This window comes from Panthera onca, chromosome B1 (genome assembly GCF_046562875.1).
Source record: "Panthera onca isolate mPanOnc1 chromosome B1, mPanOnc1 haplotype 2, whole genome shotgun sequence".
Classification (NCBI taxonomy): domain Eukaryota; kingdom Metazoa; phylum Chordata; class Mammalia; order Carnivora; family Felidae; genus Panthera; species Panthera onca.
Window position 1 is genome coordinate 44,252,749 of NC_138342.1, and position 25,694 is coordinate 44,278,442.

At 35.8% G+C, this 25,694-nt stretch overlaps 1 protein-coding gene across 7 annotated transcripts in view; it reads right to left on the bottom strand.

Moving 5' to 3' along the window:
* The window catches only part of CLOCK (clock circadian regulator), a 127,425-nt gene that overhangs the window by 41,212 nt on the left and 60,519 nt on the right, over window positions 1–25,694 (bottom strand). For 6 of the 7 annotated variants that reach the window (XM_060654978.3, XM_060654984.3, XM_078446109.2 and 3 more), the window contains 5 exons: window positions 22,928–23,019; window positions 11,823–11,912; window positions 5,834–5,954; window positions 1,591–1,704; window positions 1,333–1,451 (listed from right to left, as the gene is read on the bottom strand). In XM_060654978.3, the coding sequence (XP_060510961.1) occupies window positions 1,333–1,451; window positions 1,591–1,704; window positions 5,834–5,954; window positions 11,823–11,912; window positions 22,928–23,019 (536 nt within the window). Of the gene's footprint in view, window positions 1–1,332; window positions 1,452–1,590; window positions 1,705–5,833; window positions 5,955–11,822; window positions 11,913–22,927; window positions 23,020–25,694 lie in introns of those variants that run through there. The other variant, XM_060654986.3, reaches the window with a different exon arrangement.

A 25,694-nucleotide genomic window follows, 5' to 3' on the forward strand; every position in this document is an offset into this window, starting at 1 on the left:
AACATACTCTCGTTTTCACCTTTTTCCACCTAAGTGGTTGATACTAAATCCTTTCAATTTCACCTTCTAAGTTAAAAAAAAAAAAAAAAATCTGTTTGATCTCATCCATCTTCAGGGTCTTAGACCCTAGACTTGCCATCACTGGCTCACATTATCACCATAGCTTCTCTCCAGACCAGTCTCCCTATTAACTCATCCTCTATTCTGGTCACAAATACTCTCTAATACTCAAGTATGATTATGACTTCTGTGCTTAAAAACCTTCATAACTTCTCATTCTGTTTCGATAAAGTTTAAATTCTTTAGCATGGAGAAACAATGAAGAAATAAATTTCATTTTTAGACTGCTTACTTTTCTAACCTTATCTCCCACCATCCCTACCCCCTCCACCCTACTCATACTCAGCAATGCACTCCAAACTCCTTTGTGCCCCTGAATGACCTTCTGTATCACAATATAGTGGATTACGAGCTTGGGCTTTGAGAGAATGGGAATTAGAATCAATCCCAGTTCTACCACGTGATAGCTATAACTCTGAGCAAGTAACTGAACTTCCCTAAGCCTCAGCTTCCTTATATATAAAATGAGGACTATACTAGCATCTATCTTTAAAGTTGTTTTAAGAATTAAATGAGAGAATACATGTAAAATATGCAGCATGTACAAACACTCAACAATTGCTAGCCACTGCTATTATTTCCTAAGAACAAAACAAGCAGAGCAAGACTGGATTAAGATCCTTTAACTGCTATTTCAGTATTCTGTCCTAGAATATGATATCTTCTTAAATTTAAAATCTTAGTCTGGCTTATTTCAAGCCACTTTCTAATGGTTGAACTCTTTCATTTTCCCACTTCCCTACTAATCATCTACTTCTTGGGCCCAGGAAATAAAATAAATTATTTAACTGAATTTTAAAATTAAAAAAGCAAATTATATGCAGTAAAAAGCCACTTGCATATTTTAAGAAATTTCAAAAGCAATCTTTAAAAATTAGCTAGATTTTTGGCCTTTCTCCTTTAATGCAGATCATGAAGTAAACAAAAAGTACCCTAAAATTTTGCACAAAAGTAGGACAGTGGTGATATATAACCATTGGTTAACTTCAAAGGATACGTATTTTAAAATCAGTTATAATTTAATGAGTGCCTTGATAACTCATTTGCTTCAAAATGATTAAGACCATGTATATTTAATGACTCATCATCATTACTATTTCAGCATTTGAAAGAAGTCGTTCAGTAACTTTGGAAAGAACAAAACAATTACATAAAGATAATTCTCATAATATGAAGTGAAATCCTCTTTGGAGAATAAAATAAAAAACATACCTTGATGAACTGAGGTGTAGCTAATCTGACAGTGGCTACAAAACAAACTCTATCATCATAAGAAGGCCTGTGTGTGCGTTGTATAGTTCCTTCAAAACCATTGTGTGCTGAAGTCGATACTACAACATTAAGGAAATATATATCATCAGTTACTCCAGTAAAATCTAATTTTTATTGATGTTCAAACATCTATTGTCTTTAAGAGCTTAAAAGAAATACCAAGTTAAATATACTTATAAGAAAAGCATTTTAACTCACCACTGTTTAAAGATTTGAAATTTCCTATAAATTTCACATATTCATAGGTAGATGGCTCCTTTGGGTCTATTGTTCCTCGAAGCATATGACAACAGAATTCTAACTGATTTTTTGCTGAAATGACAAAAAATTTGATATATTTTTGATTTATCTTAAAGAATGATATATGTTATGATATAAGTTGTGTAAAAGTTGTGTAAGTTTATAATCATTATTTTCTTCAACAGAGGCCCTTAATGACATTTAGTCCATAAAAAGCAGAATTATCTTCAGGAGATGATCTCACCTTGTCCTTAATAGAGAAAAGAGACCTTCAGATACAAGCAACCATATGTTTCCCCACTTTCCTTCTTTCTCATTCTTCACTCTAATATCAAAGAAAGGTTTTTGCTTCCCATCATAAAGCTAATGCTCCTAAGGGCGCCTGGGTGGCTCAGTCAGTTAAGCCTCTGACCTCAGCTCAGGTCACAATTTCACGGTTCGTGGGTTTAAGCCCCTCGTTGGGCTCTGTGCTGACAGCTCAGAGCCTGAAGCCTGCTTCAGATTCTATCTCTGTGTCTCTCTGCCCCTCCCTCACTCCTGTTCTGTCTCTCTCTGTCTCTCAAAAAATAAATACAATGTTAAAAAAAAATTTGTTTTTAATAAAGCTAAGGCTTTTATCTCTACCTTGAACAGTCTTCTCTACCTTCTCTAGGACCAGAGCTACACCACAGTCATTCATTCCTTTAGCATCCATATATTCTCTTCACTGGGTCCTAACTTTCTACTTTGAAATCTGTTTAAGTCTTTCTATCTTAAACAAAAGGTTTTTCATGCCTTTTTTTTTTTTATCACAGACCTTCCTTTTTATTACATGCTCTAGTTTCCATATATTCATTTTCCTTAACTTCATGAAATGTGGCTTTACTCTTCACACCTCTACAGAAATTGCTCTTCGGAAGATCACCAACATTTGTATGGTTAACTTCAATGATCTTTCCTCATTGTTTCTACCTCTTTTAAAACTCACATGCCTTCATCCCCATCACACAAATCTTACCCTTCTTACCTTATTGACGATTTCTATCCCTTTTGTCAATCTATCTTCAAACTATGGACATTGACAAAAGTTCTCCTCTTTATCTTCTATCCCTTATAAACTTATTGGCACTGGTAAATTTATTTACTCCTAAATCTCTCTCCTTAATTCTCACATTTTATGTAAGACCAAATCTCAAATTACTATTTACTTTAGGACATTTCTACTTGATTATCCCACCAAATAACACAAAATATCTGAACGTTAATTCATCTTTCTTCTAAGCCAGCTGTTCTTCCCTTTTGTCCTATATCTGTTATCACCCCAATTAGAAACCCTATCAATTTGGTCTCTTCTCTACCTATCACAAGCCCCAAACTAATCTGTCACCAGGACCCACTATTTATTTCACCAATGAAGCACCCATTAGTCGTTTTTTCCAACTGAGCATCTAGTACCACTAATTTAGTAGAAATATTACCCTTCATCTAGCAAAAACATATTCTTTATGCTTCCAAACTCTTGCTGCTCAAATTCAATCTTGCCTACTACTCATATATATTATTTTTGTCATTATTTCAGCACTCAAGGACCAGTAACACCTCCTTTCACTCACAGCATCAAACTCACACTCTTGTTATTACCATGAATGGCTTTTAATCAAACTCATCAGATTCAAAATCTAACTACTTTCTTCCTAAAACCTTCCCATGGATGATCCCTAGCCACTTGGTCACCTGTACCTAATACCCAACATCTGTGCCTACTGAGTTTATCTACTCAATACTCATGCACAGTCTTTCCTTTTCATCCTTACTTCTTTTGTTATCCTAACCTCCAATCTGGTCCTTTCGAAATTTTCCACCTGAGATATATTTTTTTCAGACCACTTTTTTTCAAATCCCCTTTCATTGACTCCTCACTGTGTAAAAAGTCAAACTCCTTAGGATGAAATATTAAGCCCTATTTACTTCTCTGGACAAAATCACACCACTTGTGCCACCCCACTTTCATCATTATGGCCCCAAGGACCTACTTGCAGAATCCTAAATTTTCTAAGCAATTTCCTCTGTTTTATATCCTATTACTCCTTTGGCATGAAACCCTATTTTTCTGGGGAAATAATTTTTTTGTATATCAGCTATTTAGGGGGTCAGGAAGTCATTTAAGGCTCTTCTCTATCAAAAAGTATTATTGCCAACCTCACCTCTGATCTTGGAAGCAGAAGCCTAATGACTGTTTTTCTGCCAGAGGATTGCATTCAGTTCTCCAGCCAATTTCGCGCTTATGAAGGTCTCTAAAGTGGACCCTTTCTCCTGTCCACCTACTGCTATGTCCCAGGGTTCCAGCTTTCTTCTCTCCTTGCTCTGTATATTTACCTCAAGCAATGTCATTCAATCCACGATGTCAAGCACTATTTATAGACACATAACTGGCCTCTATAATCCAGCCCAGGTCTCTCTCCTCTAAGATAGTCTATTGGTCAATGTTGTAAGAGCTTGATTTTTAAGCAATTATGAATAATTGCTTAAATAAAAAAATATAGAAAATTTTTAAATCATGAAAAAAGTGATTATCTATACAGTTTAAGATTACACAAGTTACAACAATTTCAGATTACACAAGAGGTAATTTATTGAAGAAAATGAGATACTCTGGTCATATTAGTTTGTTAAATGGATCTAAGAGAAATGTCTGATTATACCATAGTATTTTTATTTTGTACTTCTTAAAGGCAACGACTTTTTCCACTATTCTTGGCACTTTTATGATACAGCTTAAGTGCCAGGCACATTGAATATATCCAGCAAGTGGTCATTTCATTCTGTTTATTTAATAAAGCAAATGGATTCTTCTCTTCGTCTCTAATTCTTCACAACTCCTTCTAACAGGCTATCCCTTCTTAATAATAGCCGCTCATACATACTTACACATATATGTACATGTGTGTATCTCTACTCATGGACAGTTAGTATGCTACAGAATTTTAGGATTCAAAATACAAAGAACACTTAAAGGCTCCTGGGTGGCTCAGTCGGTTAAGCATCCGACTCGATTTCAGCTCAGGTCATGATCCCATGGTTCATGAGTTCAGGCCCCATGTTGGGCTCTGTGCTGACAACTTGCAGCCTGCTTAGAATTCTCTTCTCCCCCCACCCCCGCCCTGCCCCTCTCTCATTCACGTGCATGCTCACTCTCTCAAAATAAACTTAAAAAAAAAAAAAAAAAAAAGCACAAAATATGAAGAACCTTTAAAATGATTAATCAGTATTACCAGAAAAGTTAAAGAAAAAATTTCTAAAAATGTTTATTTTTGAGAGACAGAGCGCAATTGGGGGAGGGGAAGAGAAAGAGGGAGACAAAGAATCTGAAGCAGGCTCTAGGCTCTCTCTGCGCTGTCAGCACAGAGCCTGATGTGGGGCTCAAACCCATGCATGAACCATGCGTGAGATCATGACCCGAGCTGAACTTGGATGCTTAACCAACTGAGCCACCCAGGCACCCCAAGAAAAATCAAAATTTTTAAATCATGAAAAAAGTGATTAATTATCTATACAGTATTACAACAATTTCAGATTACACAAGAGGTAATTTATTGAAGAAAATGAGACACTCTGGTCATTTTAGTTTGTTAAATGATCTAAGAGAAATGTCTGATTATACCATAGTATTTTTATTTTGTACTTCTTAAAGGCAACGACTTTTTCCACTATTCTTGGCACTTTCATGATACAGCTTAAGTGCCAGGCACATTAAATATATCCAGCAAGTGATCATTTCATTCTGTTTACTTAATAAAGCAATTTCCTTTACTTAATAATTTTTTGAAATACATAACTTATTTTTCCCCCAGTTTCAGTAGTCAATTGAATGATGTGTGAAAATGAGAATGTTTCAGTTTTCTCTCATTAAATACCAAAAGATTTTTTAAAAAAAATATATTGCCAAGTTCGATTTTTGTGAAAAACACATTTTTATGGCAAAACTATTATAACAAAAAAGATGGAATTTCAATGTATTCTGAAATAGAGTTAAGACTCCTAACATGGTCATAATTCCATTTTTTATATATATACTAATATTTAAAAAGGATCTAATAGGGCATATGGAATGATGCTATGTGTTCATTTGGTTAGATAATGTCTGTGTTTATGACAAGCTTACAAAAGTAAAGGAAAATGCAACCAAATACATTTAACTTTTTGCTTAATAGCTACTACTTACATTTTAAATATTCAGGGGTTAATGAATCACTTTCCAGCAGATGAGTAGAGAGTATTTTATAAACCTCTGAATGTTCCCCTTCTGGGATAAAATTAAATATACTTTGATCCACAAGATCAGACTGAAAAAGAAATTAAAAAAATAATAAATTTAGTGATTCAAGATACGTTTATTTAAAAAGTATATCATTGTTCTTGGTGCGCCTGGGTGGCTTAGTGAGTTGAGTGTCCAACTTTTGGTTTTGGCTCAGGTCATAATTCCAAGGTCATGGGATCAAGCTCTGCATCAGGCTCTGTGCTGAGTGTACAGCCTGCTTGGGATTCTCTTTCTCTCTTTCCCCCTCTGCTCCTCTCCTCCACATTTGTGCTCTCTCTCCAAAATAAAACATTAAAAAAAAAAAAAAAAAAAAGCAGATCATCATTCTTAAAACACATGAGCATATGGCTTTCTTTCAATTCTCCATAAAAACTGACAAATGTCAAAATATAGAGCACCACTCAAAAAATAAGAGAACGTGGAAGAAGGTTAAGATGACCTCCATGTCTCTGATTAACTAGTGTCATCAGATCTATGGTCAATAGGACTTTGGAAGTCTGATAAATTATTTGCAACGGTAAATTTCATCAAATTTGAACGATTAAAATATAACAGGACTAAGAAAGTTTACTAGCAAAAGCTTTGGCTACATGATAGAGCTTGGCTATGAGGTACAGCCTTATCATATATCCAAACCTCTGGTAAATTATGGTGGCATACACTGCAACCAAGGACCAAAGCACAGCCACTGGCTAAGTGAAGAGGAGATGTGATTTTGGTATTATTTCAATTGTTCAGTGTGTCCTTTCTTTTCTATTACATTTTTCCAGCCATCTATCCTATATCTCATTGTCAAAAAGTCTTGTTTTTATTTTTTTAAGTGCTTAGTTTTGTTTTTTTTTTTTTTGTTTTTTTGTTTTTTTTTAGAGAGACAGAGACAGAGAGAGGGTGAGCACAAGCAGGAGAGGAGCAAGTAGAGAAGGAGACAGAATCCCAAGCAGGCTCCATGCTGTCAGTGCAGAGCCCGATGAGGGGCTCGAACTCACAAACTGAGATCATGACCTGAGCCCAAACCAAGAGTTGGATGTTTAACTGACTAAGTCACCCAGGCACCCTCAAAAGCCTTGCTTTTAGATAACAACAAAAAAGGCAAGTAGTATGTTAAGCATTAGAATCCTTGCTAAAAATCTGGCTTTAACTATGATTTCTAACCGACAGTAATGTGACAAACATCAGGTTGCCTATGATGTGCCATGGCTGCGGAATCAAAAATGATTCAGATAGTTCCTATCCTTAAGAACCACTGACAACAAGGGCGCCTGGGTGGCTCAGTCGGTTAAGTGTCGACTTCGGCTCAGGTCATGATCTCACAGTTCATGAGTTCGAGCCCCGCGTAGGGCTCTGTGCTGACAGCTCAGAGCCTGGAGCCTGCTTCAGATTCTGTGTCTCCCTCTCTCTCTATTCCTCCCCTGCTCATGCTCTGTCTCTCTCAAAAATAAACATAAAAAAAAGAAGAAAAAATATGAATGACTAGTATAGAATGGTATGAACACATCAATGCTTCCCCACTATTCTGCTTCTCCTAATGCCTGATAATCTGAAGTGTCAGGGTCAACAGGCAGCTAATTGCTTAATTAATTAATGTGTCAAACTTTCCATTAGCCACACACATTTAAAATCTCTAAGTGAGGCTGATCATACTTGATGTTGGCAAACCATCCACTCAGTTCCCAAACACAATTCAAAGGAAAGAAAATAAAATGACAGCCATCTGGATCCTTTTATCTCTCTCAATCATTTTTATAAAGAAGAAATATAAATCCTGATTGTCATATAAATCAACAGCCTGCCTTCCTTCCTTCCTTCCTTCCTTCCTAAAACTTTAAGTTTGTGCCACTTAACCCTCCTCCTCTTTTATCTATTTCCCCCACACATCTCCCCTGACAATCACTAGGTTTGTTCTCTGTATTTGAGTCTGTTTGTCTTTTTGTTCATTTGGTTTATTTTTTAGATTCCACATAGAAGTGAAATATTTTAATATTTGTCTTTCTCTGTCTGACTTAATTTCACTTGGCACAATACTCTCTAGGTCCATCCATGTTCCTTGCAAATGGCAAGATTCCATTCATTCTTTTTTATGGCTGAGTAGTATTCCACTGCACATATAAACCACATCTTTACCCATTCATCTACTGATGAACACTTGGGCTGCTTCCATATCTTGGCTATTATAGATGAGGCTGCAATAAACACAGGGTACATATATCTTCCTGGATTAGTGCTTGTGTTTTCTTTGGGTAATTACCCAATAGCAGAATTACTGGATCATATAGGCCCTTCTGTTTTTTTCTACATAGGTCATTTAGTGACCATTTAGTGGAAACTATTCACTATTACCAATTACATTTTCTTTCAGGTAGACAACCAACAGTTAAATAACTGATGTGGAGAGGAGTAGCTTAAAAGGGACTAAAACCTCCTCTGAAAAAAATGCCAAATATATGTTGGATATTACAACAGTGTTCCTTATGTATAGGCACAGGGAACAAAAATTCTGGCTCTATCAAATAAGCTCTCATAATCCTTATATAAGTATTCAAAAAAATTCTAAATTGTATTTCTGCATACTATATTCATATCAGGCAAATTCTGTACTTTTTTTTTTTTTTTTAAGTAGGCTTCACATCCAGCACAGAGCCCAACATGGGGTTTGAACTCACAACCCTGAAATCAAGACCTGAGCTAATATCGAGGTGTTGAACCGAATCAGCCAGCCAGGAGCCCCTGACTTTCTTAAACCACACTTGTGTTTGTATTTCCAAACTAACAAGTTAAGGAGAGTAGAAAAGGAAAATTATCTTAAGAGCAGCACTTTTAGTCTTGGATTCTGTTATACCGTAACACGGCTAATCATCCTCCCTGCACTAAGTAATTACAAGTTTAATATATTCTCTCTTAGGAGCACCTTTAAGCAAGTGTGAAGGAATCAATCTGAACTTGTAAAGTTTTATCAATTTTAAGTTCCCAGTAAAGAGACCAACTTCTTGTGTTGGCACTTCCACTAAATTATTGCACAAGTAAGTCCACTTTCTCCAGGTACATGTTTGCTGATAACATAAAGCGAGGCTGGGCTAAGGAGATCTAAAATCCCTTTTGACACTGAGTTTATTATGACCCTATCATTTTGTCAAAGAACATCAGACCAAGAGGAAAAAAAAAAAAAAAAAACATCAATAAAGTTCCTACTCCTGATTATTAGCAACAAATAGGTTAAAATGTGCCTAAATTCTTAAGTATGAAGTGACAAAGAAAACTATTTTTTATAGGACCTCTGGTATCAGTGTTTTAACTTTATAGTACGAGTTGAAATTAAAATTGAAAATTTTTAAGTTATACTGACCAATGATTAAGATGGCAAATTTTAATTTCTCAACAGAACTAAATTACAAACACTATCGCCTAACTTGGGATTTGCTGGTTTCTTTCCTTCCAGACAACTTTTTAGACAGAAAAGGCTTGTATATTAAAACACAAAAAAATTGTTTTAAACAACTTGTTACAATTAATTTTTCATGACAACCCAAAATAGAAAAGCACATGTTGTTTTTTCTTATTATGTTCAATTCTAAACAAGTATTATTTATTTCGTTTTCTCAGAAGACACTTGTGTTTGGGGCACCTGGGTGGCTCAGTCGGTTTAAGGGTCTGTCTCCTGATTTCAGTGCAGGCCATGATCTCACAGTTCATGAGTTCAACCCTCATGTCGGGCTCCATGTGGTCAGCACAGAGCCTACTTGGGATTCTCTCCCTCTCTCTCTGCCCCTCCCCCACCTGTACACACTCACTTTCACACCCTTTCTCTCTCAAAATAAACAAACTTAATTTTTTTTTTAAAGACACTTGTGTTTATGTTTTCAAACCAGTAAATAACATACAATTCAGCAAAGTCAGTGATGTGAGGCTAAGTATCCACAGTAACTGGAGAACAGCAAAAAAACTGTTTTAATAAAGGATACTATTAACTCCGAATGGAATGAAATAGGTCTACTGGATTAGTTACTAGCAATCTCCTCCACCCAAAAGTTCACCAGCCAGTCTATAAGCTTTAGCTGACACAATGAGAAAGACCCAGGAGATGTTAGTAACAGAGGAAACTGGGTATAGGGCATAAGGGAAGTCTCTGTACTATCTTCCTGATTTTTCTGTAAATCTAAGACAGTCCTAAAATTAAAAGTTAAAAAAAAATCGAGGAGGGAATGGGAAGGTTAAGATGGTTTTCACTGAGGGGGGAAATGTTAATAATCAAACACTTACAAACACTTAAATCCCAACTAGATCTGCTGTAGATATGCTATTTCAAAATGCAATTAAACATCCTCTTGGCAAAGATCCAACGGCAGTGTGCCATTACGAAGGAATTTTTAACAGCCACATCACATAGTCTACTCACTTTTATATATTCAATAAATAATGACTGACTGACTGCCTCTCGGAATAATTAGCTAGCCCATATAGATAGGGAGATTAAGTCCTTGCGCTTAAAAAGCTTACACCTACCATAATTATCCAAATTAAAAAAAAATTACAGTTTACTGTGTCATGATGGCGGTACGTGTAGGTAACATGAGAACAAAGAAGAAGAACATCTAATTCAGAATGGAGTTTATGGAAAGTGCCCAAAAAGCAGGCTCTTAAAAAGTGTGACCATACTGCAAATGATACTCTATGATTAAGTTAAAGATTATATAGTTTTATAAATCCATAACTGAAAGAAAAACCAATACTATTGTACATGGTTTAAAAGCATATAATTACAACTTAAATTATTTAATCTTACCTTCATTGTATATTAATCCTATAAAAAGTTTCCTTCTCTGGCTTTTTTTACCATGTAAGTATTTCATAAAAGAGAACTGCCCAGAAAATTGAGTAAATCAGCCTGTTCTTTTCTCTGTCCATACTAGTTTACTTACATGATGCTATATTTTACTGTTTACTCTCAAACAATTTTTAGATGTTGGGCTAATCGCCTACTATTTGAGGTTACTTGGAAAAAAGAGCCCTTTAAAAATGTAGTAAAGCCAAGTCATTTTCTCTGTGACCCAAAGAGATTAGCAAATTACTTACTACCTGGCTTTCCATAAGGTCCTTTCAGAGTCTGGTCTTTTAAATGTGGAGTCTGTTCTTTTTATGAAGTATGTAGCAGAATAATCAGAGGGAGGGAAATACTGCTTTTTCACTATCTCTTGAAAGAGACCTTTACAGAACAGTTTACTTTGTATTGTCATAAATTTTCAAGAGATGGGCATTTTAAGAGTAATTTATAAGTAATTTCAGAATATCTATACTGTAACTCCCATCTTAAATAAGACAATTACATTTTATTTTTTTAAAACAATTACATTTTAAATAAAACTTCAAATTTATAAAAACTGTCCATTGCACTGCACACAGCACCTAGCATAGAGGGTGACACAGAGTAGATATTCAATAAATATAAGTTCAATAAAACAGCAAACAACAGGGGTGCCTGGATGGCTCAGTAGATTGAGTGTCCAACTTCAGCTCAGGTCATAATCTGTGGTCCGTGAGTTCAAGGCCTGTGTCCGGCTCTGTGCTGACAGCTCAGAACCTGAAGCCTGCTTTGGATTCTGTGTCTCCCTTTCTCTCTGCCCCTCCCCCACTTGTGCTCTGTCTCTGTCTCTCTCTCTCTCAAACAAAACAAAACAAAAAACACATTAAAAAAAGAGAAAACACTGAAAACAGCATTAGAATAAGGAGGGCAGAGGTTAGAGAGGCAGCTAAATATTAGTTACCGCCAGAGAGAGAGAGATACAGAGCTCTCATCCCCCACAGAAACCACCTTTCAAACATGGCTCTGGATATCTTCTTCCACGTGCTTTAGAACATTTAAAATAGGCATTAAACAAGAAAGAAATCACAGGATACTTACTGGTAAATGTTCAAGTAATGAAGTTATACTCTCAGACACATATATTATGCTTCCATCTGTCATGATTGCTAAAAAAAAACCATCAAGAGCCTGAAATTAAACATAATGGTCAGTTAAGTGAAAAGAAAAAAGTATTTCAGAGGACAGAAAAAAAATCTAATTAAATAACAAAGGACTTAATGTGGAATTTCCAGAGCACTGCCAAATGCTAGCTTTTCCCTTTACAATACCTTAGTACATATCTTTGTGCATTTTTAAATGCTCCTAGCAAAAACAAAAAAGTCACATTCTAGTCTAATATGGGAGAGCTGGCTTCTAAAACATAGAGACTTAATGTTCTATCATTTTTATATGTATACTAAATGAAAACTGCCTTATTTGAAGATGCTAGTATATCTGAAGCACACATGACATCAATGATATGTCTTTGACACACAACAGAACACATTACAACCTTTTGGATATATTAACAGAGAGGTATCTGACTGAAGCTTAAGGAGATACATGGGTAATAAAGTGAAAGGGAGATTAAGCTGTTGTAAGCTGAGGTCAGATCATGATAGGCCTTGAATACCAGGTCAAGACATTAGGACTTCATTCAAAAGAAGTCTAGAAGCAGTGTGTACATGGATCTAGGGAAAACGGAATTGCTAGGAAAATCTCAGTGGCTTGGAATGGTCTGGGAAGTTAACAAAAATCTGAATGAAATCAGTAGTAGTAAGACCGAGAAGGACTTAGGCAAGCATTGAGAGATGGGAAGTTAGAGTTCAGGAAGTAAGCTGGTGTAGAGGATACAATACTTAATAAATAAAGCAATCCTGTATTTTCACTTGAGGATCCTAGGCACAAAAGTGACAGGTGAAGAAATAAGATCTGCAAAAGACAGAAGCATGTCAAAGACAAATCCTTGGGGGTAATTATCTACACATGGGGATGAGGAGGAGGAAAAGTACCAGAGAACATGACAGAAAAGAGAGAAGGCACTGTTGTCAAGGGAGGCAATGCAAGAGTAAATGACAAAGTGAGTGAGGAGAAAGAGGGATGGTTCCCTGTAAAATGAGATCAAACAGGATAAAGACTGAAAAAATGAGAAATGAATTTTGGTGACTTTCAAAAGATTTATGTCAGTAGAAGGGTAAGTCAGACTATACAGTGAGTTTAGAGACAAGTGGATAATTGGGCTATTATAAACCACTCCTTTATGAACTTCAGAGGGAAGAAAGGAGAAAGGACAAGTTTTAAGGGGACCAGGTTTCAAGGGAAGTAACTGAAGTATATATGCAGGCTGAAGGAAAGGAAGATCCAGTGAAAAAATGCTGAAGATACACAGCAGAAAAGATATTCTGTAGGAGGAGCTCCTCTCTGCCTATCAAAACAGTTATCACATTACATTTACATTTCTTTTAAAATTATAGGGCTCTCTAAAAAATGGCAATCTCGGGAAAAACCATATATATCTTCTTAAAAAAAGAAAGCCATATATATCTGCTTCAACACTGTTATCTGCAGCACCCAGCAGATGTGCAGCACAGAGTAGATAAAAAAATATCTGTAATATATAATGTATGGACCTGGGAGTTAGACCAATCTCCATCTACTTCTAAGTAATTATGAAGAATTGTTGAACATACAGAAAAAGGCACCCTCCCTACCACCCCTCACCTTGTATTAGAGGATAGATTTGGATGTCAGAATGAACAGATTTTGAGTAGATGGCTATCTTCTAGAATAGCTCAGAAAAATGCATTCTTGGCTCTGTGTAAGAAAACCTTGTAATTTAAGAATATTCATGAAATTATTTTTCCAAAAACTCTACTACAATAATTCCAGTATTACTGTTTTGTTATGAATGGGGTCAAAATGATACAAAAAAGAACATGCTTCATGTGAAGCTAGATTATCTTTGAAAGCAAATTAATATTTACTACAGTCATCTGTATTTGCTCTTAGATATTTGCTAGAAATTGAGTGCAGCTCTCTTCTGTGAAGAGAAGGAACTGGAATCAGAACTCTCAATGACATAAGGCCATTTCTAGAACCAGAAACTGCCCTTTTCATCTTCAGGAAAGGCAAAGACTAACCAGAGAGAAGTCTCCACCAGCATACTACAAAAGTCTTAACATAAGAAGGACCCAGGGCCCAGACTTCTTTTCAATGGAGGGATGCAATTTCTGGGCAAGGTGGATGGGTAGGTACACCAAAAACTAAAGGGGTCTTGATGAAGACCCTATGGCAGAAGAGAAGACATATGGAAGAGAAAGTAAGACAGGGAAGGACATCCTACTCCTAAGACTGAAGCCTATAAAGCATATCCCTTCCCCACATTGTATAACAGAAAGAGTTAATTAAAATTCTTTGTCTTCAAACATAGTGGCAGAGTAGGAGGACCCTAGGCTCACCTCATCCCACAAATACAACTAGATAACTATCAAATAACCTAAATACCCCAGAAATCCATCTAAAGACTGGTAGAACAAGCTCCACAACTAAAAGTAGAGAAGAGGCCATAGTGAAGAAAGTACGAAGTGCAGAGATGCAGCGAAACAGATCAGCTGCTGCAGTGGGAAGGGAGGAAGCTCCAGTAGCAGAGAAGAATGAAAGACACACTAGCACACAGGGGAGCACAGGAAGAAAACAAATCCCCATACCAATTGGCTTGGAAAGCAAGAGGGGTCAAATCTTGTGAGGTGCAACCAGCAGGCTTAAAGCCTGGAGTTCTAAAGATCAGCAGGCTTGGCTTGGGGAGAGACCGGAGGCAGTGGTGGAGAAGGCAGGACAAACAACCCATGGACATACAGTATAGAAACAGCGATCTGAAGAGCACCTGGGCACACAATGGAGAGGTGATTTGCTCACTTCAGAGTGTATCCCAGAGAGGCAGCATTCACAGAAAGTTCCTACCAGGAACAAAGGAACTGGTAAGCACCATTTCCCTCCCCCACCCCTCAGCCTAAACACACAGCCACCAGTGGGAACCAGTGTAGCCAACACTTGTTACCTAAATTATTTATACCTAGCTCCATACCCCTGTGGTCCAGAGAAGAACTGTCCTTTCCAGTCACACTTGTCTCAGTCCCAGGATGGTGTGTCTCCTCCCCCAGAAAACCAAACCCCTGCCCACACCATATCTCCCCACTCAGGAGTCTGGCAGGGCCTCAGTTCCAGTGGAGGTGGTGATAGGTCTCATTTCATAAACCGACCAGACCACACCTATTAAAACATGCCACATTCAGGCCAGGAACCAAACACTGCCTAAAATAGGCAAAGAGAGCTTCTGTAGATGACTGAGCTGAAGAATAAAGCAGCCAGGACACAACAGCAGGGCACACGCAGCACACACTGGAGGTTCTCCCTGAAGTGCTAGCCCTGGAGAAGAGGGCCAACTACCCGGCAGGGCACTACAAAACATCTTCTTCAAAAAGCCATTACCCTCAAAAACAGGAGATGTTGCTGACTTTCCTAACACAGAGAAACAGGCAGAGAGACTTAGACAAAATGAGAAGACAGAGGAATTTGTCCCAAATGAAAAGAACAGGACAAAGCCACAGCCAGAAATCTAAGTAAAACAGAAGTAACATGCCTGATAGAGATTTTAAAGTAATGATCATAAATATACTCACTGGACTTGACAAAAGAGTGGAAGACATTAGTGAGACCCTCAACACAGAGATAAAGAATAGCATAGCAGAAATAAAGAGCTTAATAAAAGAAACGAGAAATATACTTATCAGAAAGAACAGCAGGATGGAAGAAGCAGAGGAATGAATTAATGACCTAGAAGACAGAGTAACAGAAAGTTATCAAGCTGAACAAAAGAGAGAAAAAAAGAATTGCAAAAACAAGAACAGACTTAGGTAACTCAGTAACTCCATCAAACACAGTAGCATTCATATTATAGACACCCAGAAGAAAAGGAGGGAGGAAAGGGAGAAGAAACTTTATTTAAAGAAATAATAGCTGAAAGCTTCCTTAATTTGGAGAAAGAAAGGCATAGAGAACCCCTGACAAAAATCAACAAAAATAGATCTACGTCAAGACATAATATAATTAACATAGCAAAATACAGTAATAAAGAAAAAAATTTAAAAGCAACAAGACAAAAGAATACAGTTACATACAAGGGAAATCCCACAAAGCTAGCAGGGGATTCTTCAGCAGAAACTTTCCAAACCAGAAGGGTGTGGCATGATAAATTCAAATACTGAATGGGAAAAATTGGCAACCAAGAATACTTTATTCAGCAAGGCTATCATTCAGAACAGAAAGGCTATCATTCAGAACAGAGAGATAAAGAGTTTCCCAAACAACAACAAAAATAGAGTCTTCCAGACAAACCAAAACTAAAGGAGTTCATGATCACTAAATGAGCTCTGAAAGAAATATTAAAGGGAAATCTCTCAGGGGAAAAGAAACAGTGTGAACAGGAAACACAAAAGCAGTAAAAGTGAGTATTTCTATAAAACATCAGTCAAGGAACTTGCAAAATAAAAGGATGTAAAATATGATACCATATACCTAAAACATAGGGAAGAGAGGTGTAATGAGTGAGTTCAAACCTAAGCAACCATCAACTTAATATAGACTGCTAAACGCAGAAGATGTTAAACATAAACTTAATGATAACCACAGATCAAAAATCACTAATAAATATGGAAAGAATGAGGAGAAATACATCCAATGTATCACTAAAGAGAACCAGCAAACCACAAAAGAGAGAAAGACAAGAAAGGATCAGAGAAAATCTTCAGAAATGACCACAAAACAGGTAATAAAATAGTAATAAATACGTATCTATCAATAATTACTTTGAACATAAATGGACTAAATGCTCCAATTAAAAGACACGGTGACAGGATGGATTATAAAAAAAAAAAAAAATACCCATCTATATGTTGCTTGTAAGAGACTCATTTTAGACCTAAAGACATCTGCAGATTGAAAGTGAGGTTATGGGAGAAATATTTACCATATAAATGGATGTCAAAGGAAAGCCAGAGTAAAAAGAGAGGCATACCAAGAAACAGACTCTTAACTAAAGAGAACAAACTGAGGGTTGCTGGAGGAGAGGTGGGCAGGCGGTATGGATTAAACCCATGATGGGTATTAAGGAGGGCACTTGTGATGAGCACTGGGTGTTGTATGCAAGTGATGAGTCACTAAATTCTACACCTGAAACTAATACTGCACCATATGTTAACTAGCTAGAATTTAAATAAAAATTTAGAGAGAGAAAGAAAAAGAGAGAGAGAGAAGAGGAAGGAGAGGAAGGAGAGAAAGAAAGGAAGGAAGGAAGGAAGGAAGGAAGGAAGGAAGGAAGGAAGGAAAGGGGGGGAGGGAGGGAAAGAAAGCCAGAGTAGCAATACTTATATGGGACAAAATAGACTTTAAAACAAAGCCTATAACAAGAAGCAAAGAAGGACACTATACAATAAAAAAGGGGACAATCCAACAAGATACAACAATTGAAAATATTTATGCCTCCAAATACATAAAACAGTTAATAATAAACATAAAGGGACTAATCAATAATAATACATTAATAGTAGGGAACTTTAACAACCCACTTACATCACAGAATATCAACAAGGAAACCATAGCTTTGAATGAACGCTGGACCAGATATAATAGACATATTCAGAACATTCCATCCTAAAACAGAATACACATTCTTTTTAAGTGCAAATGGAACATTCTCCAGAACAGATCACATATTAACCCAAAACATGCTTCAACAAATTCAAAAAGACTGAAGTCATACATACCATGCATCTTTTCTGACCACAACTCTATGAAACTAGAAGTCAATCACAAGAAAAATCTGGGAAGACCACAAATGCATGGAAGTTAAATAACATGCTACTAAATGGATCAATGAGGAAATAAAGGGAATAAAAAGGACATGGAAACAAATGAAAATGAAATGAAATGAAATCCTTCAGGATGCAGTAAAAGCAGTTCTAAGAGGGAAGTTTATAGCAATACAGGCTTACTTCAAGAAGCCAGAAAAATCTCAGATAAACAACCTAAACTTAACACCTAAAGAAGCTAGAAAAAGAACAGCAAACAAAACCTAAAGCCAGCAGAAGGAAGGAAATTATAAAGATCAGAGCAGAAATAAATGATACATAAACTAAAACAAAACCAAACAAAAAACAGATCAATGAAACCAGAGCTGGTTCTTTGAAAAAAAATCATTACAACTGAGAAGACACTTAACCAGACTTATCAAGAAAAAAGAGAAAGGACCCAAATAAATAAATGACAAATGACAGAGAATTAATAACAAACACCACAGAAATGCAACTGCAATAGATTATTAAAAAACTATATGCCAAGAAATTGGACAACATAGAAAAAATGGATAAATTCCTAGAAAAAATATGGCCTACCAAAACTGAAACAGGAAAATAAAAAAATTGAACAGACCAATTACCAGCAAAGAAATGGAATCAGTAATCAGAACACTCCCAACAAACAAAAGTTCATGACCAGATGGCTTCATTGACAAATTCTACCAAACATTTAAAGAAGAGTTAATACCTATTCTTCTCAAACTACTCCAAAAAAACTTCCAAATTCATTCTATGAGGCCAGTATTACCCGGATACCAAAACCAGATAAAGACACTACAAAAAAAAGAATTATAGGCCATATCTCTGATGAACATAGATGCAAAAATCCTGAATAAATTATTAGCAAACTGAATCCAACAAAACATTAAAAAAATCATTCACCATGATCAAGTGTGTCTATTCCTAGATTGCAAGAGTGGGTCAATATTTGCAAATCAACCAATATGATACATCATATCAATAAGAGAAAGGATAAAAACCATATGATCATTTCAGTAAATGCAGAAAAAGCATTTGACAAAGTACAACATCCATTCACGATAAAAACCCTCAACAAAGTGGTTTTCAAGGGAGCATACCTCAACATAATAAAGGCCATATATGAAAAACCCACAGCTAATATCCTCCTTAACAGGGAAAAAGAGTTTCTCCCCTAACATCAGGAACCACACAAGGCTATCCATTCTCACTCCTTTTATTCAACACCATACTAGAATTCCTAGCCACAGAAATCAGACAACAAAAAGAAATGTAAGGCATCCAAATCTGTAAGGAAGGTGTAAAGCTTTCACTATTTTCATGTGATATGACATTATATATAGAAAACTTGAAGATTCCACCAAAAAACTGCTAGAACTGATTAAGTAAAGTCACAGGATATAAAATCAATCTCCAGAAATCTGTTGCATTTCTATATATCAATAATAAAGGAGCAGAAAGAGAAATTAAGAAAACCATCCCATTTACAATTGCACAAAAAATAATAAGATACTTAGGAATAAACCTAATAACCAAAGAGGTGAAAGACCTATACTCTGAACACTATAAAACACTGATGAAAGAAATTAAAGATGACACCAAAAAATGGAAAAACATTCCATGCTGATGGGTTGGGAGAACAAATATTGTTAAAATGTCGATACTACCCAAAACAATCTACACATTTAATGCAATCCGTATCAAAATACCAACAGTGTGTTTTTACAGAACTAGAACAAACAATCCTAAAACCTGTATGGAACCACAACAGACCCTGAATAGCCAAAGTAATCTTGAAAAAGAAAGCAAAGCTGAAGGCATCACAATTCCAGACTTCAAATTCTACTACAAAGCTGTCGTAATCAAAACAGTCTGGTAATGGCACAAAAACAGACACACAGATCAACAGAACAAAACAGAAAACTCAGAAATAAACCCACAATTCTATATATGGTCAATCTTCAACAAAGCAGAAAAGAATATCCACTGGAAAAAAAAAAAAAAACAAATGCTGTTGGGAAAACTGGAGAGCCAAAGAATATAACTGGACCACTTTCTTATACCATACACAAAAATTATTTCAAAATGGATTAAAGACCTAAATGTGAGTCTTCAAACTATAAAAATCCTAGACGACAGCACAGGTAATAACTTCTCTGCCATCAGCTGTAGCAACTTTTTCTAGATAGGTCTCCTGAAGCACGGGAAACAAAAGCAAAAATAAACTATTGGGACTACATCAATAAAAAGCTTCTGCACAATGAAGGAAACAATCAACCAAACGAAAAGGCAACCTATGGAATGGGAGAAGGTATTTACAAATGACATATCTGATGAAGGGTTAGTATCCAAAATCTATAAAGAACTTAGAGAACTTAACACCCAAAAACCAAAGAATCCAATTTAAAAAGGGGCAGAAGACATGAACAGACATTCCTCCAAAGAAGACATACAGATGGCCAACAGACACATGAAAAGATGCTCATCATCACTTATCAGGGAAATGCAAATCAAAATTACAATGAGGTATCACCTCACATCTGTTAGAATGACTAAAATCAACAACACAAGAAACAACCAGTGTTGGCAAGGATGTGGAGAAAGGAGAACGCTCTTGCGCTGTTGGTGGGATTGAAAACTAGCGCAGACACTGGAGAACAGTACAGAGGTTCCTCAAAAAGGTAAAAATAGAACTACTCCAGGATCCAGTAATCACACTACTGAGTATTTACCCAAAGAATACAAAAACATTAATTCAAAGAGAGACTTGTTTCCCGATGTTTATAGCAGCATTATTTACAAGAGCCAAGATATGGAAGCAGCTCGCGTCCATCAATTTTTTTTTTTTTTTTTTTTTTTTTTTTTAAGTATCAGCACTCTTGTTTCTTTCTTCCTTTCAATAGTTATCTACATCATAGGTACTACATGTGTCTTGGCAAATGATAATAAAAAAAAGAATCTGTGCAGTGTAAAGAAAATTTGGAGACAATGCTGTTCTGTTTGGCCTATTAGTGAATTTATCTTCATTAAGTATTAAGAAATGACTGAAGATATTATACCAATTTATGAATTTGTAAGGAAATTTTCATACCAATGAAGCAGAGTAAGTAAATGTTTATGATTAACACAGAAGATCTTATTAAACCACTGCACTGACAATATAATCATATAATAAAAATTAAGGAGTAATTAAATGAGTTAAATCCTTTATGTATTTAGACATCAGCTTGTGTGTACTCTTTCATAAACATATTACTTTTACCTAAGCAAGATAATTTTGGACATTATCAATGAGTTTAGTAATGAGTGGACGATCAGAAGGCTATTACAGACTACTCTTTTACAAACTTAAAAGTAATATAGTAATTTTGTTGCAGAAGAACACTTACCTTTTGGGGGGGTAAAACCCTTAAAATTAGAAACTATTATTTGGTCTATAATGTAAGTGTCCGGTAATTCAAAGAGCTAACTGGTGGTTTTTAAGATAAAAGGACTGTTCTTTGGCTAGCTTTCAATGAAAGAAGTTCATGAGTGGCAGTGTGCAGAGAGGTTGAGGCCAGGGAGATGAGAGGCTGCAGTGAATCCTAATGGGGCTACTTACTAATTGTGTTACTTTGAGTAAATTTCATAATCCCTTTGTTCCTTGATTTCCTCATCCGGAAGTAAGAAAGGCATAAACAGATGCTACTTCATAAGATTATTTTGAGGATTCACAGAGTTAATATGTGAAAAGTGCTCATTATTTTTCAGATTTTAAGGACAGCTACGATTATACATAAATATACTTATAGTCCAATAAATTTTCATATGGTAACATTTCTGCTGAATATATAGATATTTAATTAATCCAGCAATTAACTGTTCCATCTTAAGTATGAACCAAAAAATAACTCATTGATTTGCAAAATACTTTATGTTGCCTCAGACTTCAGTCAATATACAGAGACAGTTGCAATATAGTCATTACATACACATACATGACACAGATAAATGCTTCAGGTCTGAAATAATACATCCAAACAAACAGGATAAAAGATGTAAATTATTTAACAACTTCCACATACCTACCTCAACTGCTTTCCTTGGTTCTTTCTATGTCTACTTTGTTATGTATTTATTTTTCTTGTCTTTAAATGTTACTACCAAAGTATACCACCTCTGTTTCCTATTAAAGTTTACATGGAAATTTGATATTGAACTCTGTGTACTTTGCGTGCAAAGATGATACCTATATTATTCTACACAGGAAACAATTAAAAAAGTAGAGAAGTAAAACTGATAGATATGGGTGACTCAAAATATCTGTGGATTTTAGAAATAACTGTATGAGGTATTAGAGGGTTTAATTATAAGCACATATGTTCTGAATTATTTTCAAAAATAATTTTGTTACAGAAGAACATTTACTTATTTCCTTTTAAAAGTTTCTACTTGAATTAAGAAGAGTTGCCTTTCAATGTATATTTCAATATTTTAATATTTTCAAAATCATTTATCATCATCTTATATTGTATTTAGGTGAATTTTAATTTGTTTAAAAAAATTACACAGTAGCTTTACATTTCATAATATTTAAAGATTGTATTTATAAGTAATCTCTACACCCAACGTGGGCTCAAACTCATGACCCTGAGATCAAGAGTCACATGCTGACTGAGCCAGCCAGGTGCCCCTTTATGAGGGCATAGTATTTAACATGATGAATAATCTACATTTTCTTCATATGAATATTGTTAGTGTGGTCTCAGGTAAAGAACTTGATAGCTATAGGTTTCTGACTTTTATCAAGCCTCTCAAAACTCATGTATTATTAAAAATATGAAAATTTGGGGCGCCTGGGTGGCGCAGTCGGTTAAGCGTCCGACTTCAGCCAGGTCACGATCTTGCGGTCCGTGAGTTCGAGCCCCGCGTCAGGCTCTGGGCTGATGGCTCGGAGCCTGGAGCCTGTTTCCGATTCTGTGTCTCCCTCTCTCTCTGCCCCTCCCCCATTCATGCTCTGTCTCTCTCTGTCCCAAAAATAAATTAAAAACGTTGAAAAAAAAATTAAAAAAAAAAAAAAAAAAAAAAAATGAAAATTTAACATTACCTTACCGAATACTACTATTTACCTATACTTACATCAATTAATTTTAATTGAAGATATAATTTATTGATTTACAATGAATTAAAGACTTCTCAATATTAAATTAATATTGTTAAGATATACTAAAATTCATCATCTCTATATCTTTTCTGAGGAAAATAAAACTTTTCAAAAAGTAAATCTAGACATACCTCTAACATTAATTGTGTAAATTCTTCATTACTAAGGAATGTAGGTTTCCAGTCCTGTCGAATTTCACTGGCATCTGACTGTGCAGTGATTTCTGTAAAGATTATTTGATACATTAGTGGCATACTCCAAACACCGGGTAGGGCTAAAGGGTGGTACTAAAGTCCAACAACCTGCCTTCTCTCCTATTTAAAATGAGAACCATGGGCAATAACATGTATTGGTCTAGGTAGGTATTAGAAGGCCCAGTGATGAACTGCATGGGCTAATGTGGCAAGTTATCTCCTTGGATTGGGTCTCCTGGGAATACCAATCTCTGGTTTTTCTCTGGGAGCTCTGACAACCTGTATTGTGGAAGGCCTGAGACTGCTTCCTGCTTGACATAATGACCAAATAGGAATCAGAAGAAGCAGATTAGTATCAAGCATCAGAACAAATTCTTTTTCCTCATCCTTCTCTTGACATTTAAATGATGGAACCTAGAGCAGTCTAAGGACGCGAGCCTGGAGGAAAGGAGCCAAGGAGGTCAGTCCATCATTCTGCTTTTACTGAAATGACCACAGGCTTCCCTACTGCCAAGCAGCAAGATTCCTCCCAATTTGAGGTGCTCTATTCTTAATAATCAAGGAGACTAAATTAAGATTTGGGGCAAAAACTCCCAAGTAATAATCCCAGAGTGATTTTGCTTAGTGTCCTCTTGCATGTTTTTAAACTGGTCAAAATCTGGAGATCCCTAGCTTGGGCACACATTTTAACAAAATTATTAGAGTTTATTTTGCAACATTTTTCTAATAGATTTAGATACGAGAAAGCTATTCCTTAATGATGAAACCTCAACTATTTAGGTAATAAATACTTTTCCATTTTTTAATGCAGACATCTTAAACAACCAAAACAAAAATCTATGTCATAGATATTACTCCACAAAAACATATTCTACTTTGCTGTGAAAAGTAGGGACCAGGCTGTTTTGATTTTGTATTATCAGATATATAAATCAAGCATATTAAACTGTCACCCAACTTTTGGCGTACTGGAAATGCCTGTACTACTAATATGAAGAGTAACTAAAAAGTCTAGCTACTAATTCTGTGGAATATAGTCATGTTTTTCACATTCACACCAATTATATACATTCAGAAAAAAGATTTAAATCCACAAGCAAATCCCATCAACTTTAGTTAAACACAGGCTTATTTTAGAGTATTAATAATAAGTATCTAAGAATTCCCTTTTAATTTAAGGTAAATTTTACTTTTCTGAGAATGATATACCCAGTTTTGAAAAAAAAAACTGATCTACTTAATGCCAGTATTAATCTTCAATTATCGGGGCAAAGGTATGCATATTATTTCATTTCATTCAGCAATCATTTATTGAGCTGCAATGTCTGAGGGGACTAAGCGTGCTAACAAGAGACACTAAGGTTAGTGAGAATACTAACTGCAGAGGTAAAATGTAATAATAAAAGCGAAGACAAGCAATTATGACACATTTACAGAAGGATCCACAGAATTTGGCAACTGTGATGTAGTACTAAGGAAGATGGAAAAAATTCAAAAGTCTTTTCAGGCTTGAGTCCTGGGGCCTGAAATGATGGTGGTATAAAAATGTAAAAAGGGAAGTTGAGAGAAAGAGGTGACTTGAGAAAATGAAAATGAGTTCAGTTTTAGATGCACTGAGGTTGAGGACATGCAAAAGAAAGATCCAAAAGTTATCTGGATACAAAAGACTGAAAAGTTTGCATCTAAAAATACAGATATGGTAGTTTAATAGGGAGATAATAGTCGAAGCTATGGAATGAGATAACCAAGGGAAAGAGTGAAGAGAAAGCAAAAGCACAAAAGACAAGACATTTAGAGGGCAAAAAAATAAAGTTTCAGTTAGAAAGTGGGGATGAATGAAGAAGTGCAGTATAACACAGACCAAGAAAAAAGAAAACCAGTGGAGGATGGATTAAAACTTCCAGTGCATTAGGTATAAGAAAAAGCTACTGCTATTATCTGATTGGTAGCAGAACAGGTGGGGCTGATGGCATTTGTGAAATTACCAAAAATAATTTCAGAGACTGATGGAGCGTAAAGATCAGCTTGGTAATGCATGACTCAGTGAGCCCGGGAGGAGTGAATAAAGGTACTAGTTACAAATTCTCCTTTTGAGAAGTTTTGTGGTTTCACTTGTAACTAGAAAAGGAAATGTTCCAAGTTTTTCATCTATTATCTCTGTTACCAAAATACTTAATATTCTTTAACTTTTTCTTTTCATGACTCATTTATAGTCAAAGTGATTTTCTTCAATTAACAAATAATCACTTTATTTTATAAACAGTGTTCAATTACTAGACATATACTGAAATCTTCTTTAAAAAAAATTTTTTTTTACATTTATTTTTGAGAGACAGAGAGAGACAGAGTACAAGTTGGGGAGGGGCAGAGAGAAGGAGAGACAGAATCCAAAGTAGGCTGCAGACTCGGAGCTGTCAGCACAGAGCCTAACGCGGGGCTCAAACTCACAAACTGTGAGACCATGACCTGAGCTAAAGTCGGATGCTGAACCGACTGAGCCACCCAGGCACCCCTAAAATCTTTTAAAATGGCATATAAGGCCCAAATGATGTGGCTCCTGCCTTTCTTTCAAATATACCCATAATTTTCCACTCAACTATGCTCCAATTACACTGAACTCTCCCTGCTTTTGCACACAATACTTCCTATTCCCTCCGGGTGAAACGTGGTTCTCTTTACTTAACCTAAAAGGAAGACTCAGTTG